This window comes from Kogia breviceps, chromosome 14 (assembly GCF_026419965.1).
Source record: "Kogia breviceps isolate mKogBre1 chromosome 14, mKogBre1 haplotype 1, whole genome shotgun sequence".
Lineage (NCBI taxonomy): Eukaryota > Metazoa > Chordata > Mammalia > Artiodactyla > Physeteridae > Kogia > Kogia breviceps.
This window is the reverse complement of record NC_081323.1, coordinates 63070070-63097759: the sequence shown is the minus strand read 5'-3', so window position 1 is coordinate 63097759 and position 27690 is coordinate 63070070. Positions and strand designations below refer to the sequence as shown.

The window sequence follows — 27690 nt, the reverse complement described above, 5'->3', positions numbered from 1 at the left end:
GCCAAGCAACCCAAAGCATTGAGATTGAACCCGCGGGAGTGGTGAGGGTAGAGTCTGGGAGCAGCTTCCATAGAAGGCAGAGAGTGAGACCAGGGCTACCATATTAAATAAAGAAGAGTAGGCCTTGTTTGCACCTATAATAGGTGGGTGTGGGTCATGAGGTCAGGATTTCAATTCATCCGACTCCAAGTTCCTGGGTCAGATGAAAACAAAAGAAGAAAGAGCGAGCCACTGTCAGGAAGGATGCGGTGGTTAACAGAAGGGGAGCACAGGGCCTGGGAGTCCCAAGAGCTCCTTGACTGTCGCTGCCTGTCATTTTTCCTGCTGGTGGGGCCGTGAGCAGTGAACTTAAGCCGAGTGATCACCTGGCCACGTGAGCGAGCAGGCAAAATCGGGGGCAAGAGTTGCTTTGTAAACCTGGCTTCTATCTCTTCTGAGTCAGTGGCAGGAAAGGTCTCTGAGTTACCTGTCTCCACGTCAAGTCACAGTGCAGTCAAACCAGAGAGACGCAAGTCAGGCAAAACATATGCTGCTCTTTACCTTCTCAGGGGCGGAGCCCATGTCCTCCACAACCCTGCAGCATGCCCCACACTGTGTGTAAAAACAGCCTCACAAAACACGAGTGACAGACAGGCAGCAAATGCCTCCTTGAACCCACAGCTGAAGTCATGAGGGAGCCCAATGTGCACATGTCTTGATGACTCTGTACCTTGCCAGTGCTTCCTACTTGCATCAGTAAGGGCTCGGCCTTGTGGCAAAGCTTGCACTCACTGCATTTGCCAATTGGCACAAAACTCTGATCTTACTAGAAACGTAATTTCAAAGTTCCACACCCGTAAGCCTTGGGTAGCCAGGCTCTGTCTACCTAAATGCTAAACTGTAGCCCCTCAGGGCTCCCCAAAGGGACCCAACTACCCACAGCCATGAGTGAACCAGGCATAAACCAGGGGCAAGACCTGGGCACGTGGGGGCAGATAGTGAGTCCAGCATTAATGCCAAGGGGCGTGTGATCAGGCGGGCAATTTGCCCATCGACAGAAAAGGGTGACTGGGCTCAAAGAGGGGCTTTTATCCTCTGGCACTGAGCTGTTTAAAGTGGGTCCTGCAAGCATCTTTCCGGATGATTTTGTGACAAAAACTAATATTTCTGACTTAAGCCTCTATGTGAGACATATTTTTAGCAGCCTCTCTTAAATGGCACTTTAAAAAATAATCTCCTTCAAGACGGTAGACGATTAGAACACGGATATCCAAGTGCCGAATTAAAAAGCCTCTTATAATTTGGAATGCACCGTTTAGAGCTGCTGTGGGACCGCAGACAATTTGGTGCTTGATCATTAGACATTCGGCAAGTGCCACCCAGCTGAAAAGTATATTTCTTTTAAGCTCTGGACTTAAATAGCATCAGCCCTCAAATGAGATCCCTCCCTCGGAAGGTTTTAAAGATACCAAGAAAGTCCCAGGAAGCATTTTATTTCAAAGTAGACCTTATTACAAAACTTGGGATGAGCTTTGTCCACCTGTCTCACTGCTGAGTTTTAAATTCCTCGTCTTTCTCTCCCACCAGCTCAGTCATTTCAATAACGGAGGGAAGGTGGCCCATGGAAACACCAGGCAGCTTGCAGCGAGGATTAACGGGAAGTCTCTGGCATCCAGCAGCCTCCAGGACAGCACCTTTCTGGATGATCAGATACTGTGGTTAACAGCGTTTCCATAGATGCTGCAGGTGCGTGGCCCGACTCAAGACAGCATCTGCTCCCTGAGTGACTGTGTGCCAGCCTCCGAGAAGAGGAAAATGAACACAGCCCCTGTCACAGGGCGGCTATCTATCCACAGATTAAAAAAAAGAAAATTCAACACAAAGTGGTAATACAGAATGACAGATGCTGGGGCACAAAGTGCCACTGAAACAGATTAAGGGCCAGGCAGGAGCTCAGGAGGGGTGCAAGCAAGAAGGGAGAGTCTGCAAAGACTTTCGTGGACTATCATGAAAAGATATCACTGAGAAGAAACTGTGTCCCTGCACCTATCTTTAAAAAAATTTATTATTTGGTGCATGGAGTCATCCTCTGCTCTATGAAAATGAAGTTCTCACTCAGCAAACATTTACGGAGCACCTACGATGTGCCAGGCAGGCTGCTGGGCACTGGGGACTCAGAGATGAAAACGGGGCCCCTACCACGTGCCCACCACCAAGCACCTTTACCAGCAGCATCTCGTGGAGCCGCCCAAGCGGCTAGTGTCACGTTACTCTCCACTTGATGGAAGAGGAAACCGGGGTTTCCGAATAAGGCAGACCCGGTCCTGACCGTGAGGCCCTCAAATACTCTGGCGGTCTGGGAGGAAGTCTAGTCCGGGGTCAGCAGAGAGTGGAAACGAAGGGGTAGGGCAGCCCCCCACAAGAGAGGCCTCTCACGGGCTCCAGAACTGAAGCTGAGTTTGCGGTTGCCTCCCTCCTCTGCCGCGTCTGTCTGGCTCTGGGCAGTAACGACAAGGTCAAGACGTCCCCTTGGGGCCAATGCCCAAATGGCCAGCTCTTCCCAACAGCCTTCGGGACCGCTTTACTCCCTCCTCACTTCTGGCCATCACAACCTGCCCGCGGGAAAGGATCTGATGACGGTTCGGGCTGCCTCTGGGTAAAGGGATGTCACTGCCTTGAAGGGCAATGAGACCGGAAGCAAGAGGGAGCCTGGCAGGAGGAGAGAAGATGGGCTTTCACGTCAGAGGGGCCCAGGGAAAGTCTGGACTCCACCACTTACTACCTGTGACATCCCCTCATTCACTCACTCATTCACTCAATAAGTCAACTTATATTTATTGAGCACCTACTATGTGAATCAGTGGGATTCAAAGGGAGCAGAAAGAGACATGGAACTCGCCCTCAAGGAGGGGCACCTCATGGAGATACTGATTAGTGAGAGATAAATGTAAAATCACAGCAAGAGAAGAAGGGAGAGATACACATGAACATCACATTCAACATGGAAAATCTGACCTGGTCAGGTTCCCTGAGGAGGTGATGAGTAGATACCGAGGGGTGAGTTACCTGGGCCCAGAGCCTTATTCCAGGCAGAGGGGACAGCAGGAGCAAAGGCCCCACAGAGGGAGGAAGCAAGGGACCCGGAGCAGAAGGAAGCCAATGGGCTGGGGGCCCGGCACCGTGGTGGAATATAATGAGAAGTCCCAGCGGGGCCTGAACCCGTCTGCGTCTCAACTGCCACGTTGATGAAAGAGGATGCTAATCCCACTCGACTCACAGGCTTGGCTTCAGAATCAAATGAGAGAATGAAGGTGAAGACCCATGTGTGCCTGACACACTGTCGGAACTCTGACAAGCGGGAGTTCCTGACGGATGCTGGCGCTCAGGAAGGGTTTTCCTGCAACGGATAGAGGGGGATGGAAGAAGATGCTAGTCCTCCCAGCGTCCCGAAAGCCTGCAAGACGAGATCTCTGGGTCTACACCCAGCCAAGCGTAGCCCCATGAGCTGCCAGACAACCTTCTATTCTAAATGTGGACTTCACAAGGATGTTATTGACAGCTCTGGTATAAAAATAAAAATGGGAAACAACTCAATATCCATCAATGGGGGCCTGGTTAGATAAACATTGGTATTATCAGTTCAAAGGAATGCAATGCAGCTCTTTAAAAGAAGGATGCAGGTCTACACACGAAGTACAATAAAATGATGTCTAAAGTACATAGATAGGTGAGAGGAAAGTAATACACAGAACAGGGGATAGAGCTGCTACTGGCTGTTGAACGTGTAGGTGTGTGCGCGCGGCTTACTCGAGAAGTGCTCATCTCTGTGAAGAGAAACCCAGGACGGATCATTGTTATTGCCTCTGGGCAGGACAATAAACGGCCCGGGATAGGAAGTAGATTTATTTTTCACTGAACATACCCTTTTATACTACTTGGCTGTTTAGCATGGATGGGTGTAACAAGGTTTGTCAAGAGTCCAAATTCTGACAATTTTCAATCGCTTAAAAAAATAAAATCCAGTCTTTCACAGCATACAGACCTAGATCTGACACTCCTCACCACGACTCAAAAAAACTGTTAAAAAAATTATGAGACAAGAAGAGATTTGAACACTGATGTTCATTGGTATAGACGAATTACTGATAATGGAGGTCTGACCATGATATTCTATTTGTTTTCTTCATTTTTATAGCTATACACTGAAACGTCTACAGATGAAACTGCCTGGTATTTGATTCAAACCAATATGGAAGGGAAAGCAGGTACAGGTAACTTGAAACAAGACTAACCGTGATAGCTCATTTGAACAACGGTTACGTGAGAGTGCATCACACATGTGCCGACCTTCGGGTGTTCAACGTTTGACATCATAAGAAAGTTTTAAAGCAAAGAAGAAGCTATTATAAATGTGCACAAAAGGACAAGATGCTCTCAGCAACAAGATTTGCAGTAGCAAAATACTGGGGACAACCTAAATGTTTATGAACACAACCAGATTTAAAATATTGTAGTATTTCGTTCAATAGAGAATTAAAGGATCAAGAAAGTGAACAAACTAGGTCAGGAGCTCTCAACCAGGGGTGATTCTGTCCCCCACGGGATATCTGACAATGTCTGGAGACACCTCTGGTTGCCATGACTGGGTGGGGTGCTACTGGCCTCTAGTGAGTAGGAATCAGCGATGCTGTTAAACATCCTACAATGCGCAGGACAGCCACCCCACAAAGAATTAAATGGCTCCAAGTATCAAGAGTGCTGCAGTTTAAAACCCTCTGTTAGATCTATGTGGGATGGTCCTCAAACCATAATACTAAATAAACACAAACACACATACACACGGGGCAAACAGATATGTACAAGTATACCATGTAGGTAAAAGTTACACAAAACCGAAACTACTTATTTCTATGGAAATTTATCCATGTCGTAACTATAAAAACAGGGAGGAGAAGGCTATATGCCAATTTCAGAATATCGCTTATGGGTACACGGCATGAAATGGTGCCAAGGGGACTTTGACGGATTTTGTAGCATTTTATTTACTTTACCCCCTCCCACCCAAAGGAAAGCAAATGTGGTAAAGGCTAATGCAGGTAAAATCTAGACGGTAGGTACCGTGATGCTCCCCCTTTCAGTCTCTGTGCTTTGCCATACCCTTGACATTGAACAAACATAAAAGCACGGCTGTGAGCAGCAGAGGCTGGGTGGACCGACAGACGGTGTGGGCAGAAGGGCAAGACCAGGGCCTTGCCAGGTGGGAACACTCACCGGCCCCCGAAGGTCAATCAGCTCCTGCCTCATCTGGGACACGAGGGCTTCCTTGGCCACCAGGGCCCGGTGCAGGCGCTCATTGAACTCGATCAGCTCCCCGTGCATCTCTGCCACCTGCAACACACAAGCACCACGAAGTGAGGCTCGGAGGGCAGACCCTCCCCACGATTCGCCCCGCCCTCTCCGAGTCCACCGCTGGTCAGCAAGGCATCAGGAGGTTGTCGGGCTGGAAACAGTTAACACTGCTTATAACTTACGGATTAGCTACTCAATCCACTCAGAAGCTGAAAACGTTTTTGACTTGGTTGATTTTAACATTATGAACTCAACGGTCCCCAGGTTATGGTCACGATATGACTGTATCAGGTCATTTTTGGACCTTAGGCTTTTGTTCTTAATAAATGAATAATTTTCTGGCAAAGGCTTTCTCTCTCATCCGAGTTGTGCCTGTCAAGAATCTCCCCGCTAATGGTACAAGTAGAATGACCGACCATGTCTGTTCATCAGGGCCTTGGTTCTGAAAACCAAGAAAACAGAAGCGGAGCCTTGTTGAGGATGGTGACAGTGAGGGTGACAGACACACCTGCAGCAGCACAGCTGCCCTATGGTCACTGCTCATTCTATGCCAGGGAAATACTTGAGGAAGATATTATTGCTCCTACCTCACAGAAAGAGGAACAACGTCAGAGGTGTTTAAGGAGCTGGGTCACAGTCACATAGCTAATAAAGGGCTGACTCCGCAACCCTGGCTCTTGACCACTGGGCCACACTCCACAATCCTGCCACCCCACCGTTTAGCCCATTCAGGCCTGCCAGGAGCCTGTGAATTTATCCAAGTTTCAGTCCTCTTGGCTGATCCCAAATAAATAAAAATGGAGGTTGCGATAAGACGGCCCATGACTGATGTACAGAATCAATAGCAGATCTTTCAAGATCTGTAACTTACAAACAGAACAAAGATATCCCATATGGTCAAAACATACAGTAATTTCTCTGATTACAAGAGTGATCTTATTGGGGCTTAAAATCAAATTCAACTGTAATTTATTTAAATGTTTTAGAGAAATGTGAGAATGTAATCTTGTCATGCTCATCAGGAACGCTGAAGGAAGACTCTGGCGAGCATCTTACAAAGAAGCCCCCCAGAAAGCACAGGTCAAGCAGACCCCACCTAGCCCCTGCCCCTCTGCCCTTCTCAAAAGATCATCCCTCCTATACCCCAGACTTCAGCCAGGTACTTACTACATTCTATATAACACATAAATAATATGAGACCTTTTATAATAAGTATTCTATGTGAAATATAAAACATACTGTCAGAAATAAAGAAAGGATATAAGGAGAAGCTTTGTGGGGAAAAAAAAAGAGTAACCTGAATCTTGATGATTCAGGAGGAATAAAGGGAAGCCCTCCTTTTTATTTTAATTTTTTGGATATGTTATATAAAGTGTAAAAGGCATAGGAGGAAATAAATGAAGATATTAACATTAGTCAATTCTTTCCATTCTTTCTACTTTTCCATTCTACTTTTCTTTACTTTTTAGTTTCCTAATAATTTATCAGAAAGAACAACCACTCAGCCTCTTTAAAAGAATTAAAAATTTTCACCTGAAAGTAAAGGGAGCCAGGTGTAATCAACATGAAATTTATCAGGTTCCCAACCATAATTCTGATGCATCCATTAATTTGCTCTGTGAATCTCCACTCAAATGTCACCCTGTCTCTGTCCCTCAGATGCTCACCTTTTTCAAACCAGTGTGAAATGCAAAGTGAAAATGGCATAAAAGACACTGCAACAGCCATGCAATTAACAAATGGAGAATAAGTCACTGAGTCTTTTAACCAACGTTTTATTGTCATACAGACGTAAAGTTAATATTCCCCGGTTGCCTTATTCCTTTTGTATAAAAAAAGCTTAAGACGATCTTTTGGCCTTTCACAAACAAATACAACATCACTAATAATGCCTGTTCGACTCCTCCGCACAGAAATCACATAACCCTCCATTAGCTTCCTCAGGGCTGAGAAACCATTTACCACACAGCAAGCAGGAAACATACACAACTGCCAATATCACTGCTAAATACCTGCTAATATGCCCCCACAAAATGCAAGCTTTAAGTAAGTGTCACTGTCATTTCTAAAGCAAAGCAGGGTTTTACTTTGTTTTTGTTTTGTTTTGTTTGGCAGTGGAAACCAGAGTGTTAAAACAATTTTCCATAAGTACATAAAACACTGAAACATCCCAGCTTCAAGTGGTGTTTATCATGAGCTGTCAAAACGCTGGTTCTCTTTTGCAGCCAGAGAGTAACTTGACCACATCAGACAAAGCTTTCATTTCACTAGGGAATGGGGGGAAAAAATCCTATGGAACTGATGAGACAAAATTTGATGAAATAATTTCCTGCAGTCATTAAAAAATGGCAATGCTCATTGTTACCAGGTGAAGCTCTGAAACCCTGAATTTCTCCATTACATATCCCTACAAACGCTTATTGATATAAACAGCTTTCATCTTACATAAACCATACTGAGCTTACTATTCCTCAAACAACTCTTTCCAAACTCTAGTATAACTAGAAATGAATTCAAGACTCAGAGAGAGCCTCAGAAGAGAAATGTGAGATCACAAATGGTTCCCATTGTCATCAAAATAAAAGGCACAACCACTGCCTACCAGAATTACTATGAGGCTCTGAGGGCATTTACAGGTTTCACCTGACCTTCCTTTGTTAGTCTCAATAGCTGCAGGGAATAGGATAGAGAGAGAGACAGGGGCCCTCCAATCCTTTCTCCACCAAGCAGCAAGAGTGATCTTCCCAAAGCAACAGCTGATGTTGTCACCTGCTGTTTAAAACCTTCAATGCTTCTCACTGCCCTAAGGATAAAAATCTACCCTCCTTCCAGGTCTGGCACCGGCCTCTCTCCCTAACACCATCTCCTGCCCCCTCTCCTCCCAACAACTCTCCCTAATGTCACTCAGCCCCGCTACATTCCATAAACATGCTGAGCTCTAGGAGGTCATCCCGTGAACAAAGAGGAGAAAGACACAACCAGCAGAGGAAACAGCAGGTGCAAAGGCCCAGAGGTTGGCAGGGAGGTAGCTGAGAGAGGCAGTTAAGGGCTCAGACTCTGGTGCAAGACTGGTCTTGGCTGGATCACTTAACAGTGTGCTCCTGTACGAGTCACTTAACCTCTGTGAGCCTGAGGCCTGTCACCTACAAAATGGGAATTAAAAACCACGCTCACCAGGATATGGCAGCAACGTAAGTGTCCATTGACAGATGAATGGATAAAGAAGATGTGGCACGTATACACAGTGGAATATTACTCAGCCATAAAAAGGAACAAAATTGATTTATTTGCAGTGAGGTGGATGGACCTAGAGTCTGTCATACAGAGTGAAGTAAGTCAGAAAGAGAAAAACAAATACCTTATGTTAACACATATCTATGGAATCTAAAAAAAAAAAAAAAGGTTCTGATGAAGCTAGGGGCAGGACAGGAATAAAGACACAGACACAGAGAATGGACTTGAGGACATGGTGTGGGAGGGGGAAGCTGGGATGAAGTGAGACTAGCATCGACATATATACACTACCAAATGTAAAATAGGTAGCTGGTGGGAAGCAGCTGCATAGCACAGGGAGATCAGCTCAGTGCTTTGTGACCACCTAGAGGGGTGACATAGGGAGGGTGGGAGGAAGATGCAAGAGGGAGGGGATATGGGGATATATGTATAAATAGCTGATTCACTTTGTTATACAGCAGAAACTGACACAACATTGTAAACAATTATACTCCAATAAAGATGTTAAAAACAAAACAAAACAAAAAAACAAACAAAAAAATGGCTCACTTCATGGGGCCGCTGTGTGGATGAAATGAGCTGTTGCCCTTAGCAGGCTTGGCACCATGTCTGCACGTGGCAAATGCTCAGTGAATGAAAGCTCATTTTACATGGTGGGTGATCACATGAAAGAGGAGGAGGAGGAGAGGCAGGTCTCCAGAAGCCACATGGAAAAGGGCCACATGTTCCATAACAAGTGGCTCAGATGGCTGTGGAGAGAGCCTCACCGTCTCCAAAGCAGGAATGTCACCAAGAGAATTGCTAACCGTCCACCAGGCACTGTTCTCAGTGCTGGGGTGCAGGAAAGTCATGGGGTTCACATCCTAGAGGTCAGACAAACTGGACTAGAGCTCAGAGAGAGAGGAGGACTTGGAAGATGGGGTATTGGGAAAGGCCTCGCCCAGAGGCAACACTCAGGAGTCACTTCTCTAATCGGCCTTGACACACGCCAGGCAGCCTCCTATGGCCGATCCATGCCCTAAATCACAGCCAGCTCACTGTGTTCTGGCACCATCAACACTCAGGGCCAGTTTAGAAGTCTGTCGTGTTTCTTACTACTCTCAGCAGTTGTATTTCCTCGAAAACTAATCTGAAGGCGGTTAAGGAGGAGGTGCCATTTGACAACACTAATGACAGTGACAAAGTCAGAGGCAAATGCCAGGTGGAGACACACTGACCACAGCTGATGCAGCTTCCAACAGAGCCCAACATGGGCCAAAGCATTGGGAACTGAGCCCCAATTCTCTGAAAGGCCCAAGGGAACACGTGAATGGCAGCAGGTATGGTTCCCAAGTTATGTCTAGCAGGTGCACAACTCATGAGCTAATAAGGTGTGAATGCTTATCAGTCAACATTTGGGTTTTGTCGTTTAGGCTGGAGAGAAGACGGTAGAAAGATTTAAGAAGTTTAAGTCACTAGGCTGTTTGGCAACATCTGTCAAACTTTTGAAATCACTCACCTGTGGCTTAGCAAACCCCTGCTGTGGAGTAGCCTGTGCCTCTACTTGCACATGTGCTCAAGCAGAAGTTTAGCTCCAAATGGCTAGAACCCACCTAAATGCCCAACCACAGGGAACTGGTGAAATCTATCAGGTTCCACTGCTCTCTCCCACTGCCTGCCACTTGGCAGACATCACTAGTCTATCACTGCTACCTTCCTCAAGAAGATACCCAGGCAGCCCTAACCAACTGATCAGTGTGTTGGCCTACGCGATGACACCTATTTAGTATACCTGGCATAAAGGGTCATCACTGATTGGGAAACGTGTCATCAAGGTGACATTTGAGTTGGGGATTGTAAGATGATGCCTTTGGAGCTTCAGGAGACTGAGCAATCCCCTCCAGCTGAGGCATCAGGGAAGATGATGTCCAAAAATAATGTGTCTGTGAAAAAGGTTTTAAGTCTGTGAAAATCCTAGGAATTATCATAATTACCTGCCAAATCATGAAAAGATTATAAATTTTTTAAAAAAGCATCTGGCACTTCCTTTTATATCAGAATGTTCTATCTAATCACATTCAAGTAAATCTCGCTTCACTCCGCCTTTGGCTACTGTACCAAATTAGACACTTCCTGATTTATTAGACCAAGACACCCCCAAATTTTAATAGCAACTGAGACTCTTTTGGCCGCATACTCAAACTCTCTGAGAATGTTCACTTGATGCCTCAGAATCTACCTCAGTTTTATAAAACACACAAACTATTTGTGGGTCCCAATGACACTGGCGTGGGCAGGGATCTAGAACCTCCCTCTGTGGTGAAGACACTGCACCCACCTAGGTTAAGACAAAACCCTAGCCAGTGCCCACTTGCCTTCACATATTTTTGAACACCAACTATTATATCCATCAGCTCATGTGACCCCTGCCACCCTCCTGTAAGGTGGGCAGGGCCTCCTATGGATGGGGCCTCGAGGCTCAGAGAGGTCAGGCTGTGAGTCGAAGGCATCAGAGTCAGAGCCACTGTCTGTGTTCCCTGCCCTCCACCCTGGGGCACAGGAGCCCTTCAGGGGCTAAGGAGATGAGTCAGTCCCGCAGAGTAGAGGGAAGCAGCACAGTGTGGACCAGTGGCTCCCAAAGCAAGCTGATCATTAGTTGCTCGGAGGGCTTCTGAGAAATGCAGATTTCTGGGCTTCACTCCTAGAAATGCTGATTCAATGTGGGGCAGTCCAGAGCAATACTTTTTTTTTTTTGCGGTACGCGGGCCTCTCACTGTTGTGGCCTCTCCCGTTGCGGAGCACAGGCTCCAGACGCGCAGGCCCAGCGGCCATGGCTCACGGGTCCAGCCGCTCCGCGGCACGTGGGATCCTCCCGGACCGGGGCACGAACCTGCGTCCCCTGCATCGGCAGGCGGACTCTCAACCACTGTGCCACCAGGGAAGCCCCCAGAGCAATACTTTTTAAAGACCCCAGTGACTGTGATGATCAATCAGACTCAAGAACCACTGTCAAAGACAAAGGGGAAGGATTTCACACACCCAGGTGTGAATTGCAGTGGGGCCACTCCCTAGTTTTAGAAACCTAGGTTTTTCAGTTCATCATTTGTAAAATCGGGATGTCAGGGAAGCTCCTCCACTTGTCAGCTCTCAAATTCCAGAGTCTCAAGGAGGTGAACAAAGGCACAGCGGAGAAAAACCGCATCAAGCCTCCGGCCAACACCAGATGGCAGCAACCACCACGCGCAGCGCTGTTACTCCTGCGATGGCAGAGTTAAGTCTGCAACTGAGGGGGCCGTGAACTGGGGCAGGGATGTGAGCTGTCTGCTACCCACCTGAGGCAAGCACAGAAATTCACAATAAGCATTTCAAAACATCTGAAGCAATTTCATATTGGTATGAAATCCAGGAATTCCGAAATTTTTCTAGTTGGTTTTTTTTTGTTTGTTTGTTCTGTATTTTACAAAAGTACCAGTTTGCAATGAATCGGAAATACTTAAAAACAAACAAAACCCAAACCAAAAAAACCCCAAAAAACTGGCTCTTCAGCACAGATAGTTTGAGAAGCACCTATCGACATACACAGATGCTATACTTGAAACAACGTTTTGCGTTAATAATTATTAGAAACAATGACTAATAATCATGATGAAAAAAGCCAAAATACGACCATTTGGGGATAAAATTTGCAAAGAGAATTGAAAAGAAAAAGAAGAAGCAATGTTATCAACATCTGTTGGTCTTTTAGATGTATATACCCTGTTTCCTTGTACAGAGTCAATTTAGGCTTGAAGACTAAGAAAACCAGGAACGTTAACTGAAACAACACATGTCCAGACCTAGCCGAGGTCACAGATGTCTCCAAAAAAAAATTGCAGCTGCCATCGCTCTCTTTGAGACTGATGGTGGGCCTTTGCTGCAGGAGAGGCTCAGGAACTGAGCAGCAAGCCAAAACAGAGGCACAGAGAAGGTAAACACCTTGCCCAAGGCCACACAGGAAGCAAGCGGCAGGACTGGTTTTCAAATTTCTGAGTCCATGTTTTGGACTTTCCACCCTGTTTCTCTGCATATACCACGACCAGGATGCTGAGCTGGCATCTCAAGATACCAGAGGACCTGGAGGAGGTGATAAACCTGGGATCAAGTACAGAGAGCATCACCCAGGTAAAGGGCACCATCACGCACGCGCACGCGCACACACACACACACACTCCGGGAAAAGGCACCGTCTCCGGCTGCTCCCGAGGCCCAGCCTGGCTTATCACGGACCAGTCTGCAACCAGCCCCCTCGGGGGGACCCTGGCAGTAAGGGGAGGAGCGCCCAGGATAAACAAGAACCTTAGCAAAGGCAGGAGCTACTGTGAAACTCAGGGTCCAAAGGAGAAACCCAGAAACTTGGCCAGCAGCCAAGATGGGCCTTTTTCAAAGTGGTCATTGCTTCATACGAAGGCACTGTGCAAACCAGTGTGTAAATGAAAATTCCAACATGAAGACATTCCAGGGGACTGTCAGGAATACTTGGAGATGTTTGGCATCAACGAGCCCTCTAAGCAGGGCCTCGAATCAGGTGTAGAAAAACGAGGGGCGTGAAGGTCAAACCCACGTCCTGTCTATTCACTGCCATGTGACCTGGAGTAAATTGCTTCACACCTCGGACTCTTGGTATCTTCTTTGTAAAATGGGGGTATTGTTCCCTATTGTCCAGATTTGTCATGAGGAACAAAGAGATGACAGAGTTTGGGGAGCGCCCAGCGCCTGCCACAGTGAGTGATCCTTAGTTTATCGTAACGGGGCGCCTCCTTGGGTCCGGCAGTGTTCCAGGTGCTTTACAGGAGCAGGCACCACGGCCTGGGAGGTCGAGCTTTGTGCCCATTTTACAGATGAGGAGAGCAAGCTTCAGCAAGGTAAAGTGATTGCCCAAAAACCAGTCTGCAAGCGGGGGCCACTGTGGCGGCGGGGCTCGGGGTCCCGCATCTCCCGAGTCTCCTGTGTCCTTGTGCCTCCCAGCCCACCTTGCGCTCTGATCCTGCTGTGCGGGGCCGACCCCGGGAAGGTGTGCAGGCTCGCCCTGACGAGGCAGTGCTCTGGGGTCTTGGGACTGATCCTCCTGGATCACTGTCAAGCTGCCAAGTGACGGGTTCACTGCGAGCCCAGGGAGCAGCTCCATCCTCAAGTGCACCGAGATAGCCCCATGTGGGCTCCATCCACAGCCCACTGAGATAAGTAGAAGCCTGCAAGGAGGCCAAGGATAAGTTCCTGTGCAAGAGAGACTTCCTTCATCTCCTCTGTAATGGGCCGTTCTGTGCTCAGAACACCGGGCTTGAGAGAGGGGATGCTTAAAAACATTTGGGTGGTATCACGGTTTAATGGGGGAGGAGGAAACACCCAGAACTAATTAATTACGGGATGCCTCTGAGAAACAGACGTTAGTTAACTGTTAAAGCCCAGCCACAGAGCTGCTGGGTCCCTGTCCCCGACGTTGGCCCTCATTTCTCCCAACACCCGACCATTCAGAGAATACACCGGGCAAGCTGTTGAGAAAGGTCACACACGGCAGCAGCTGCTACCCACCCAGATAACACCTTTTCTTTCCTGCTTTCACTAATGGCCCTTAAAGAGCAAAGGCAGAATATAGAGAAATGGCAATAATAAAAGAGCAGCCAACAACTTCCTGGTAGTCGTTTGAGACAAATGAGCAAAGACAGGGGAAAAAAAGCAAAAACAAAACCCTGAGTCCCAGCCCTCTGCTGAAAGACACGTTCCTATCAGAAGAATAACACAAGAGGCATCGTGCATCTGTGGAGGCTTTTAAACAGGTTCCATCAACTGTCACCCATCCTGGGACTTCCCTGGCGGTCCAGTGATTAAGACTCCATGCTTCCACTGCGGGGGGCACGGGTTTGATTCCTGGTCAGGGAACTAAGATCCTGCATGCCGTGCAGCACGGCCGAAATAAAAAACCTGTCACCCATCCTGGTGGCATTACCAGAGAGGTCACACAGCCTGGTGTTTAAGGCACAAACTCCAGAGCCCAGCGACCTGGGATTCCCGGCACCCGCCCCCACCCCTGCCTTCTAGCTGTGACTTCGGGGAAGAAGCTTTCACCAACCTGGGTCTCAGTTTCTCATTCATAAAATGAGGTTAACAGTGTAGATTTCACAGGGTTTTTGTGAGATCTGAGCAAGGTGATATATACGCCAGAGGTGCTCAGCTAGGAGCCCAGAGGCACTGAGTGCTCCGTAACTGTTGGCCATTATTATGCCATTAAACTGGCACCAAGACAAACATCCGGTGTCACTGGTCCCAGAGAATCTACAGCCTTAACCACCTTCAGATCTGTCCCCACTCTTCCATCTCTGTCACCCAAGCCTTGGTTGAGAAGCCCCCCATCTCCCACCTGGACAGACACAACAGTCTCCAGCTGCGCTCCTGTCCTCTGCCCCACCCCCAAGCTGGCCCTCAAATGGCCTCCCCGTGACCCAAACCCGATCACATCCCTTCTCTGCTTAAAACAGCTCACTCGTGTTGACGAAGAAATGACAAGAGGTCTTCAATTTGCTTCAAAAGGATATGGAGGTGAAGGCAATGGAGGGTTAGGCATGGGGTAGGATTGGCCTTGGAAGCTGGAGCCGGATGTGACTGTGTGATGGGTACTGGGGTACGTTACACTATTCTGCTTACATTAAATTTCTCCATAATCCAAAGTTTAAAAATATCTTTCAATGGCTTTCCACGAATTCCCCTGGCATGGCACACAAGCGATGGGAGGAGGTGCAAGGTGGGGAAGGGAGGGAAGAGGTGGGAAGGGGAGAGAAAGAAATATTTCAAGGGAAAAACCGACACTGATCAGATGAGATTTCATCCTGCCCCTGCACTTCCCTCTGTGCACATCTCCCAGAATTCTATCCACCCTTCAAAGATGAATTCATATCTCAGTTTGCCTTACTCCCCAGATCCTCTGACACATTTATCCATGTTCTCCATAAATGATTCCTCAAGAGTGTAAGAGCAGTTACTGTTTTCTGGGCACTTACTATATGTCAAGCACTTTCAGGGCCACAGAAAATGGCTCTTTTGTAAGAAAAGGTGTGTCTCTGAGCAGCCACAGCCCCACAGGGGCTCAGTGAGTGGCGCACGGGCTGGACACAGCTCCCACTGGTCCTGAGAACCACATGCCATCGCGCAGTGTGTAACCTGCACAACGACTGTGTCACAGAGGCCTTAGACACTTGGCTAGGTGCCCTGCTTCTTCCATCTCGCAGGGGAGGAAACTGAGGCCCAAAGCGGCTAGAACATTCGCCCATGGTCACACACAGATGAGGGCACTAGGTGACGCCAGACCCACGCTCCTTTTCTTACACAAGGCACCCATAGGAGGAGGTGTGGCCCTGCGTGGCCAGCCTCCATGCACCCCAGCATACAGTGCCGCCTCCCAGGCCTGTCATGGAACGCAAGACCTCACCTGACTCCGTATGTCTTCCTAGGGATGGCGGCCAAAGCCACTGACAACACCAGACACTTCCAGGACTTATTTCTCCTGGATCAATGAAGGGTGGGGGCAACAGAGGAGAAGAGGGTGAAGGCTCCTTTCTGTTAAAACAGCAGATAATGTCATTTACCTGCCATCAAACTATGGTTGTAATTATAACCCATTACAAGTACAAAACACTGTGCTCGGCCGGGCTTGTGAAAATGGGTCAAGAATTACTTTAAAAGGCTTTGCTAGGTGTCCCTGGTGACACAGTGGTTAAGCATCCGCCTGCCAATGCAGGGAACACGGGTTCAAGCCCTGGTCCGAGAAGATCCCACATGCCGCGGAGCAACTAAGCCCGTGCGCCACAACTACTGAGCCTGCGCTCTAGAGCCCACCAGCCACAACTACTGAGCCCGCGTGCCCAGAGCCCGTGCTCTGCAACAAGAGAAGCCACCGCAATGAGAAGCCCGCTCACCGCAACAAAGAGTAGCCCTGTCTCGCCGCAACTAGAGAAAGCCCACACGCAGCAACGAAGACCCAATGCAGCAATCGATCAATCTTTTTTTAAAAAAAAGTCTTAAAAAAAGGCTTTGCTGCCGTCTCCTTTCAACTGTCGACTGCTGTTACAGGCTTGCTCACAGAGGACAGCTATCGATTCCCAGGGATCCTGGGCTTGGAAGGCAGCTCGGTGCTGGCCTCGTCTGTCTCCCCAGCACAGAAAGCTTTCTCCAGCCTGCTGGTGGCGGGGTGGGGAGGAGGAAAGAGGAGGGGAGACGGAAGGGGTGGAAGGAGGAAGGGGAGAGGCCATCATCCTCAAGAGCAAACATCTGCTGAGCGCACACGCCGGGCCGGCCCCAGTTCCCAGCGTCGTCCCTCTGGGAGCTCCTCCACAGACAAGCTTTTGAGGCCCAGCCACGGCACTGTCTCTTCTTTAGAAATTCATCTTCAGTATCCGAAAATTCTCAGAGATTCATTCATTCAACAAATTTCTCTTTGCATCTACCAAGCCCTGTACATCTATCAAGTACTACAGACATAGTCGCAAATGAGAGAGAAAAATCCCTGCCTTGGTGGTTTCTCCATTCTAGCAGCGACACCGCCCTACCCCGACGAGGAGACGGAGGTACACGGAGGTTCAGTCCTTGTCAAGACTAACGAGCTGAGGCCTGGGGCTCTGAACTTGGAGCCCACGCTCACCACCACCACGAGGGACCATCTCTTGGCCCTGGGGTGGTTCACTTATAGAGCTCCTCCTGTCTGCAGCCACTTCTGGAACGACTTCGTTCGCCTATGCAGTCATTCGCTGGTGTGCCAGGCGCTGTCCTGGGTTCTCACTGGGAGCTCACCCTCACCAATAGTGGAGCTGGTGGATATGCCACCTTCTCTCCAGGTTCTGGCATCAGTGGTGACCTCGGGGAGCTCCCTGCCCCCGAGGGATTCAGACACTGACAGTCCCCATACAACACAGCCAGTGTCCCAGCCAGAACACAGTGGGGTCCCGGGGGCCAGGGGAGGGGTCCAGAAGACTGTACACAAGGGGAGGCTTGCGGGGCGGGAGGAGGTTAGCCAGCAGGAGGCAGGAGAACCAGGTCACACCCAGGCCCAACCGTGCCCGAGCCACAGCACTCCTGTGCCCCCCAGGCTCCTGTGCTATAAAGTGGGGACCCAACGTGCTGAGCGGGCAGGGCTGGTGGGAGACCCAGATGGGACAAGAGCTGACCTCAGAGCCCCAGGCTGGCATACACGAGGGGCTCACCCTGGCACAGCTTCTTCTCATTCTTGAGAACTGGATGCCACACCTAGGAAGTTACATAATATTAAAGATCTACCACTCGCTCCCCAATTCAGAGGTTTCTCCAGAAAATATTTCACCCTGAAGTGCTGTTTTTAAGTTTATTGTGCAGGGGTGCTGGAAAGCACAGGATTTCATATAAAGATGTAAATCCTGAAATTATGTGGCTCTTTGTCACATTCTAATGTCTTCCAGGAATCAGGGGAGGCCGGTGCATTTTTAATCATATTCCTTCGGAAGGAATACATAGAGCTCTCCTGAATATTTTAAACACGGCTCGATAAATTATGCCCACGTTTCGAAAGAAAAGACAGCAAATGAAAAACATTAAATTTTATGAGCATCGAAAAATGTTTCTCTCCCTGGATGGTGTCTTTCTCATACCAAACAGCACTGGCTTAAGAGTGAGAGGAGCCCCCCGTCAGGTAACGGCCACCTTGCTTCTCCAGGGTGGACACAGTCATGCTGAGCAGTGAACTGTGGACACACATAGCTGGACAGAAGGACAGTGCTGCTCAAGTACAAGTCTGCAGTGTGGGCGGGTGCTGGAGGGTGAACTTGGAGCACCTCCGTACAGTGAAGGACGTGGACTGCTCTCCAACACTTTCCTTGTCAAAGAAACAAAGGTCTTGCCTTCAGCAAGCTAAACAGGCAATGCCTGGCCCAAAAAATTGATTGGCCTCCCACTTTCATAATGACTCAGCCCCCAAAACACCGATGAGACATTCAGGTAGAAATCTACGTATGCCAAGAAAGAAAATGCATCATACACCCAACCGCACAACACACTGAATACTCTCCACCTGCGGAGGCCTCGGAGGCTCCTCTGGAAGCTGCTGCAGAGAGAACACGAGTTTGGCTCAAGGATGCAACACGTCAGGTGGAAGCGGCCGAGGAAGGGCCCTGGAGGTGTCACGCCACGGTGACTCAGGCCCAGAAACTTTCACTTTGCACCAGTTTCGTGGCAAGATCTGTCTGCTTCTTTGGTGCTTGTATTCCTAGAGCCTGAGCTGGATTGTCCCAGACCTGGGACGAGTGGCAGCTGCTGGGTCAGGACTGCCAGTTCACAGGTTCTTCCAGGAGGCTGTCGCCCTTGCACTGCAGGGCAGACCACCCTCACTGCAACCTAGGACAATCCTTCTCGTCTCCACTAAGCATCTGAATGAATGGGCTGGGAGATGGTCACAAGCTTTCTTCTTCAAAGCGAGATTTTTAAAAACCTCCTTCGGGCTTCCCTGGTGGCGCAGTGGTTGAGAGTCCGCCTGCCGATGCAGGGGACGCGGGTTCGTGCCCCGGTCCGGGAAGATCCCACATGCCGCGGAGCGGCTGGGCCCGTGAGCCATGGCCGCTGAGCCTGCGCGTCCGCAGCCTGTGCTCCGCAACGGGAGAGGCCACGACAGTGAGAGGCCCACATACCAAAAAAAAAAAAACCTCCTTAGATGACCTCAGCCAGTCCCACGGTTTTAAGATAGCATCTGCACCCTGATGACCACTAAATACACGTCTCCTACTGGGACCCCCCCCCCCCAGACTCATACATTCAACTGCTCATTCAGCAGCCCCACTTGGAATATTTGTTTAATTTACCATTTTAACCATTTTATCTTTTTATCTTTTATTTTTTTTGGGCCCTGAAGCTTGCAGAATCTTAGTTCCTCGACCAGGGATCAAACCTGTGCCCCCTGCAGTTGAAGCGCAGAGTCCTAACCACTGGACCGCCAGGGAATTCCCTTCACTTGCATATGTAATCGGCATCCCATACTTCAAAGGAAATGGCCTGAAAAGCCAACTCTTGATATCCCCCTTCAAGCCTCTTCCCACTTGACAATTCCCAGCTTCCTTCCGGCTGCTCAGGCCAGAAACTTTGGAGCCACCCCGGACTCTTCTTTCTCTCATAGCCCACATGCAGTTCACAGCAAGTTCTGATGGCTTTCCTTCCAAAGCAGATCTAGAATCCAGCCACCTCTCACCACTTCCTCTGTGAGCACACCGGGCCCAGCCACCAGGCCATCTCACCTGGACCCTGGCAAGAGCGCCCTGGCTACCATCCACCTGCTTTCAACAGACTGGCCACTGTCGCTCTGCTCAAAAATTCACCAGTGGGGACTTCCCTGGTGGTCCAGTTGTAAAGAATCTGCCTTCCCATGCAGGGGAGGTGGGTTCGATCCCTGGTCTGGGAACTAAGATCCCACATGCCACGGGGCAACTAAGCCCACCTGTCACAACTACTGAGCTTGCGCGCCTCAACTAAAGAGCCTATGTGCTGCAAACTACAGAGCCCATGTGCTCTGGAGCCCACGTGCCACAACTACAGAGCCTGCGTGCCACAACTAGAGAGGGAAAAAACCCACATGCCACAACTAGAGAGAAGCTGTCACACTATAACAAAAGATCCAGAATGCCTCAACAAGGATCCTGCAAGACACAACGAAGACCCAATGCAGCAAAAAAAAAAAAAACTCACCAGTGGTTCCCCATGTCACTCAGGTCAAAGCCAAGTCCATACAAAAGCCTGGGAGGCCCGGTCCATCCAGACCATACATCTCTGACCTCGGCTCCTACGGCCCCTCCCTTCTTCACCAGCCTCATGTCTGTTTCTGATACACCAGGGCCTTTGCACCTGCTGTTGCCTTTGCAGAGGACTTCCCTCTCCCAGGTAACTAACCACCAGGCACATTCCCTCCTCCACCTTTGGGCCTTTACTCCAAGACTACCTGGCCAGCATGGCTTTCCAAGTCCACCCCGTATAAACTAGTCCTCCCAGCACCATCACTCCCTGCGCTTGTTCTGATTTTTATGCGGCCCTCACTCCCATCTGACTACTGTTTCTTCAAACTCACTTGATCCTCACAAGGGAGAAGCAAAGGAGGGCAGCGATCTCTGGGCATGTGTGTACTGCTGTCCCCCAGGGCCTGGAACAGTGCCTGACACACAGTAAGCGTGCAATAAATTTGTGTAGCATATGGGCAGAGAGGAACAGAAATTACCCATGAGTGTTTTTAAATGTTAAAAAACATTCAACCACGTTAGAACTCCAGGGCTTATATCCACAGTGAATGACCTCCGCCTGCGATGAAGTCAGTGCTATAGAATGAACATTTGTGTCCCCTGACCACAATTCATGTGTCAAAGTCTAACCCCCAATGTGACGGTGTGAGGAGACGAGACCTCTGGGAGGTGATTAGGTCATGAGGGTGGAGCCCTCATGAATGGGGTTAGTGCCATAGTCCATTCGGGCTGCTATAACAAAGTGCCACAGACTGGGCAGATGATGAACAACAGACATTTATTTCTTATAGTTCTGGAGGCTGAAGTCCAAGATTGGGGTGCCAGCTTTGCGGGGTGAAGGCCCTCTTCTAGGGTGCAGACGGCCGACTCCTCGCTGTGTCCTCATGTGGTAGAAGGAGCAAGGAGGCTCTCTCCAGGCCCCTTCTATAAGCTCACTCCTGAGGGCTCTGTCCTCATGACCTCAGCACCTCCCATGAGCCCCACCTCCTAGTACCATCACCTTGGGCATTAGGTTTTCATCGTATGGATTGGGGCAGGGGGACCACGAACATTCAGGCCACAGCAGTGCCCTTTAAGAAGAGACAAGAAAGCTGGACCTCCACCACGTGAGGACACAAGAAGATGCTCATCTGCAAACCAGGAAGCTGACCCTTTCCCAAGAACTGGACCTGCTGGTGCCCTGATCTCGGACTTCCAGCCTCCAAACTGTGAGAAATAAATGCCTGTTGTTTGTAAGGCACCCAGTCTGTGGCATTTTGTTACTGCACCCTGAACAGACTAAGACACCTCACTCAGGGGTTGTCCTCTGCTTGAGGAAAGAAGAGGAAGGTGATGGGGGAGGATCCGGCAAGGTGGGGACCACAAGCCTCAGGCCAGGGTCAAGGCCTGGGACTGCTTCCCTGCAGGGGAGCAGGGCCTGTCTTGTCGACCAGGCTGCCACAGGCCCGACCACGGGCTGGGACTCCCAGGTCCCGCTAGCACAACCTCGTCAGCCCAGCTCAGGTCATCGAATCACCAGCAGGAAAGCAGAAGGCGGCCGCCTCTCCCTTCCCGAGCACAGTACTTAGCAAACGACTTTAACCTGCTTTTTGCACATCGGCGGCATCTCCTGCCCCCGGACTGGAGGTTTTGCCGTGTGGGCAAGGGCTGCGCTCGGGCTCACGGCTCTGTCTCTGGGTCAAAACACAGCGATCTGTCCTCAAAGCCCACCGATGAATGGCCTGTCGGTCCCTGCAGGCAGCCCAGGGGCTCCGACACCGAGAAGAAGGGACGGCAACGCCTACCCCCCACTCCCATCTGCTTGAAGAATGCTCTTCCACATAAATACAAGACCCCTCTCGACTCCTGCCCTGGGGGTTTCTGGAAACTTCTTTGAGGGATTTTTAAACAAACACCAATGATGTTCTGACCCAAGAGGTTTGAAATGGAAGAGACAAGAAGGCGTGTGGGCGCTGGATAGGGACAGGCTTCAGAGGCAAGGGGGCCTCGGGGAGGACAGCCTCCATCACCCCCCCATGAGAGGGGGCCTCAGCTCCCGCACTAAAACAGGGTGACGGTGCGCACCTCACTGGGGCAGTGGGTGTGAAGAATCAATCCAATACACCGTGTACATAAAGCTCCAGGAACAGTGTCGAGAACACAGCAAGTGTGCAATGGAGGGTAGTGAGGAAGAGAGGGTAAGAAAACACACAGAGGACGCACAGCCCTGGACACCCCGGCTCCAGGCCTCCGGAACGTGCACCGCAGGGAGGAAGGCTAGTTCTGAAGTTAGAGAATGCCCTGGGGCCTTTGCAACAGAGGCAACAGCGAATTTCCACATATGACATCATCCCCCACCGCTGAGAAATCTCCCCCCCCCCCGACATCCCAGGAACCCCACCTGGACCACCTCCATTGCCCTCTGCAGTGGCCAGTGCCCGGCTCCTCTGAGGTAGCGCGTTCTGTTCCTCTCACCGGGCAGCCCCATGTGCCAGATCCTTCTACGTTCTCTCCTCCAGAAACGTCCACGTACCTCGCCCAGCTGGATGTCATCAGTCTGCCGGGTGTCACGGACCCTCCACTCTGTGCTGTGCCCTTCTCTTCAGCCCTGTGAGCTCCCTGAGGTCAGGAATACCACTGCGTCCCCAGAGCACAAACCCTGTGATGCTCAGCCCAGCACATGGCACGATGGAGGCCCCTGTGTTTGGTAAGTTTCACGACTCCAATTGCAGAAAACCAGGCCCAGGGGCCCTGTAGCCAGTGTGAGAGGACCGTTCCAGCTCGACAGAAAATTCCCAACAATGACTGTTAACCCTCAGCGGGACAGGAGGTGAGCTCCCTGCCACCACGGGATCCTGAGCGAAGGCTGGTCCCCGCCAACCTGCCCAGCACAATTCCACACTTTTTTTTTGTTGTTAACTCGCTATGACCCAATACAGTGGTCTCCCAGCTCTCCAAGGAGCCCTTCCCCATTCCAGAGCCTCCATCTGCTGTTTCTTCTGCTTTCTACTCTTCCTTTATCTCTTTCTCATCACTCGGGACACTCAGTTCAACGTCACCTCTGCAGAGAGGCCACCCTATGTGCAGTGGCTCTTCTCAGCATGGGTTCTGTTCACCTCATGCCTGCACGGAATCCCCTTCCCGTGAGGGTGGCTGGACCCAGTGACTCGCTTCTCAAAGAACAGAAGATGGAACGGCTGTGAGATGCTACTGCTAAGATGAGGTTACAAAGGCTGACTTCCCTCCTGCCGTCACCCTCACAGCTGCTCGTCACCGCTCCCTACGATGGGATGCTCAGCTATGTCAGCTGTCCTGAGCATCAGGACCTGAGGCCCAAAAGGGAAGGGGCACGTGATCTGGTACTGACCGACTGGTACATACATGTGCTGGATAGCAAATTTAGCCACAAGTCAACAATAAGTAACATGTTCTTTAAACTACTAAGTTTGACAGTAAATGTTACATAGAAATAAATTAACATACTTGTTGATGACTTGTTTGCACTCTACTCGATTTGCTAGAATATAAACTCCATAAAGGCAAGACCAAGTCTGTTTTGTGTGTGCAGGCGCGGGCACACACACACACACACACACACACACACACACACACACACACACAGAGACACCCCAGTGCTTGACAAAGGCTCTCGAGAAATATTTGTGACATGCAAAAGTGGCATCGACACAATTTCCATGGGAGTCAGCAGGTGAGGTCAGAAGGTCTTTGGGGGACTTCCCTGGTGGCACAGTGGATGAGAGTCCGCCTGCCGATGCAGGGGACACAGGTTCATGCCCCGGTCCGGGAAGATCCCACATGTCGCGGAGCATCTGGGCCCGTGAGCCATGGCCACTGAGCCTGCGCATCCAGAGCCTGTGCTCCGCAACAGGAGAGGCCACAACAGTGAGAGGCCCGCGTACCGCAAAAACAACAACAACAAAGAAGGTCTTTGGTATTAGGATTCCGTGACCTCAGCCACACTTGGAAATGCCCTCCTGGGAGAGCCTCCTGGGAAGCTCTTCCGTGGGGCTGCACACATGGCAGAGGACACTCAGAAATGATGGGCAAGAGGGGACAGCTGCCATCTGCCCACATGCGCCAAGCCCTTTACATGAGCTGCCTCACCTCATCCTTTCCCATCAACCTCCCTTTTTAAGATGAGGGAAATGAGACCCGCAGAGCCGAAGGAACTGGCCGAAGCCATCCTGCTAGTCAGGTTCGAAGCCTGGTCTGCCTGATTCCCAAAGTGGGGAGCTACTCACTTCACAACACCGAACCTCAAATCATTGCACCGGCAAAAGGAGGCTGGGAGAGTCGTAGCGACTCTGCAGACACCCCCTCTGTGAGTAGTTTACTCCGGCGAAGGAACTGAGATGTGGATTTTGGTACCAACAGAGTAATATGGACACAAGTTGCTTTGTAAATTTAGCCAGAAATGAACAGGCCTTCCAAAAACAACTTGTTGTTTTGAAAAAAGGCTTCATCCAAAGAAGAGACCTGGGCGGGGCAGGGGGTGGGGGGTGTCACTGCAGAGGCTCCCACCCCCGCCCCACACTCCGGGGGCTGCATGGGCTGGGTGTGGGTGTGAGGGGGATGGAATGCTGTTCTCCACTTTCCAACACGGCCCCTCCCTGCAGGGAAGGTGTTTTACTCGTCAGGGAACGTGTGGAGCCACACTAGCGTCCAGGATGGCACCATCAGGAGTCTAGGAGAAGGGAGATGTTTGTGGAGGCTTCTGGAAAGAGAAGTTGGCTGCCTCCTCTGGGTGCTGTGACCAGGGGCTGGGGGCTCTGGAGCCACTCAGGAGGCGCGTGGGGAGACAGAGGTGCAGGCCTCGGAAGCAGGGGCGGGGGCGGGGGGAGGACTTTAGTCCTTCGTGACTGCTTCCATCTCGCTGGACCATGCCTCACCTGCCACTGCCTTCTTCAGGACATTTTGGAAAGGCAGCTCGGCCATCAAGGCCAATAGTCAAACTGGGGCCCTGAGGAAAGTGAAGCCTCAGCGGGTGCTTTAAAAGATCCACATCTCACAGCTTTGGGAGCAATGTGGCACTGTGACATGAATGGGAGAGGAGACAAATCTAGATTTGCATCCCATAGACTGGGAGTTTGAGATTGACATGTACACCCTGCTATATTTAAAACAGATAACCAATAAGGACCTACTTACTGTAGAGCACAGGGAACTCTGCTCAGTACTCTGTAACAACCTAAATGGGAAAAGAATTTGAAAAAAGATAGATACTTGTATACGTATAACTGAACCACTTTGCTGTATATCTGAAACTAGCACAACATTGTTAATTGACTGTACTCCAATATAAAAAACTAAAAAAAACAAAAACCAAAAAAACAGTAGCTTAAAAAAATTAAAAAAAAAAAAAAAAGATTTGTATCCCAGCTCCATCACCCACTAGCTGGGTGGCCTTGAACAGGTGACATATCTTAAGCTCAGTGTGCTGTACTCCGTGTCTTTGTGTGTAAAAGGGTCTACTGCTATCTGCTGCCTAGGCTGGTTAAGAAGATAAAATCGAAAAAAAGATTCTCCAGGGCCTGGCCAAGGCTGGTACTACATGAATACCCAGCCCCTTTGCCTTCTGCAGCCTCCTCCAGTACCAGCCTCAGGGGACGGCTGCAGGAAGCCTCGGCTTCCCCATACCTTGACGGTCCACGTCGAAAATGGGGCAACAAGTGATGTGTCCCTTTGGAATACACGAAGCAGGACAAATGTCACCAGTTAAAATGCAAACCCTGGATAAAGAAAAACACAGTCTCCCAATATCTTTTCTCTAAGAGGACAGAACTTTAAGGTATTAGAGTCACCACAACACAAAGAACAGTCGGTGAAAAGTGCCAGCATGCCTGGGCCAAGCCAAACATTGCGTCGTGACACACATAGGGCAGCGCAAACAGAGTTTCTTCATGTCATGTCACAGTGCCACCTGCTTAAAGATTTTTTTTTTAATTCCTGCCAAGAACTTCTCTGCAGTCAAATTTATTTATGGCTCCCATGCCATCTTGAGATGCTAAGCTGAGTCTCTATTTTGAACACCGTGTGGCTCTACCTGTGCTGCACTGAGTTCCAAACCAAAACTTTCTCTCTAAAAGCTGAAAGACCATACTATTAAGTCATTTCAACCTTCTGTGAGTTACTCTGGGAACAGTCGGTGCCTCCGGGTCTCTGGCGATGGTCTAATTTAATTTGATTTAAAATGTAAATATCACGTTTTTCTACCTCCCTCGAGGCCCACACTGTTTCTTCTTCAAATATGATGACGGCTTAATAAAGACAGAAAGGGCTTCCCTGGTGGCGCAGTGGTTGAGAATCCGCCTGCCGATGCAGGAGACACGGGTTCGTGCCCTGGTCCGGGAAGATCCCACATGCCGCGGAGCAACTAAGCCCGTGAGCCATGGCCGCTGAGCCTGTGCGTCCGGAGCCTGTGCTCCGCAACGGGAGAGGCCACAACAGTGAGAGGCCCGTGAACCGCAAAAAAAAAATAAATAAATAAATAAAGACAGAAAGTGCCCTGGCCACTGTTACACACTCAGACCCAGACACACTGTCTTCGTGGCTGTGTCTCAACCTCAACAGGAGGCCGGAGAGGGTGGAGGTGGTGGGTTCCACTGCCTGGGTTCAATCCGGATCCTGCTAGCTGAGAACTATATGAGCTCGAACTAACCCTTGCTGGGCCTTAACTTCTTCATCAGTAAAACAGGCATGATCGGGGTGCCCATTTTATGGGGCTGCTGTAAGAAATAACTGAAATAATCTGGGTGAGGCGCCCAGCACACCGTCTAGCACACAATGAGAATGCAAACAGCATTAGCTGCTACTATGATTACTATTGAACAGCACTGCTTGGAGCCTTTTCTGGTGGATGAACTGAATTCTTATACTCCACGCCACAGCCACAGTTTCAGGTACAATTGAAGACAGTTTTCCACGTTGGGAAGAACACCCCCGCCCCTGCCCCCCCCCCCCACACACACACACCTGGATTCCCAAGTCCTCGCGTATCTATAACCTGGCCATCTAAGACATGACTGACCGACCACGCGGATCTCCAAAGAAGCCAGGCCTTCACGGGCACCCCTGTGGCAAGTGCTGCTGACAGACCCAGCTGCCTCTCCCCTGTTGCAACTGAAGTCACTTCCCACAGAAAAAGTCGAGAAGCGATAGTCAACCAACCTCTTAGGCATCTTGGCAGATTTCATCTTCTGGCACTGATATGCTGAATGAATGACACGTCTGAAAGTTTGGATATGAAATCAAATTGGAGAAACTATTGCTTTAAAGCTTTAAAAAGAGACTAGGAAGGCTGATAATGTAAAGCAGGGGGGGCCAATGCAAACGCCTCAAGGGACCAGGAAGGCAAAATCAGGCTGGGTGGGCTAGGGAT

General features: G+C 49.8%; 1 protein-coding gene across 3 annotated transcripts in view; it reads right to left on the bottom strand.

Moving 5' to 3' along the window:
- SNX29 (sorting nexin 29) overlaps positions 1 to 27690 on the bottom strand; it is a 545210-nt gene that overhangs the window by 198038 nt on the left and 319482 nt on the right. For 2 of the 3 annotated variants that reach the window (XR_010836418.1, XM_059038667.2), the window contains one exon: positions 5251 to 5367. Coding sequence is in view for 2 of the 3 variants with exons in the window: in XM_059038667.2 (XP_058894650.1) it covers positions 5251 to 5367 (117 nt within the window). In the remaining variant the exon portion in view is untranslated. Of the gene's footprint in view, positions 1 to 5250; positions 5368 to 27690 lie in introns of those variants that run through there. The other variant, XM_067012531.1, reaches the window with a different exon arrangement.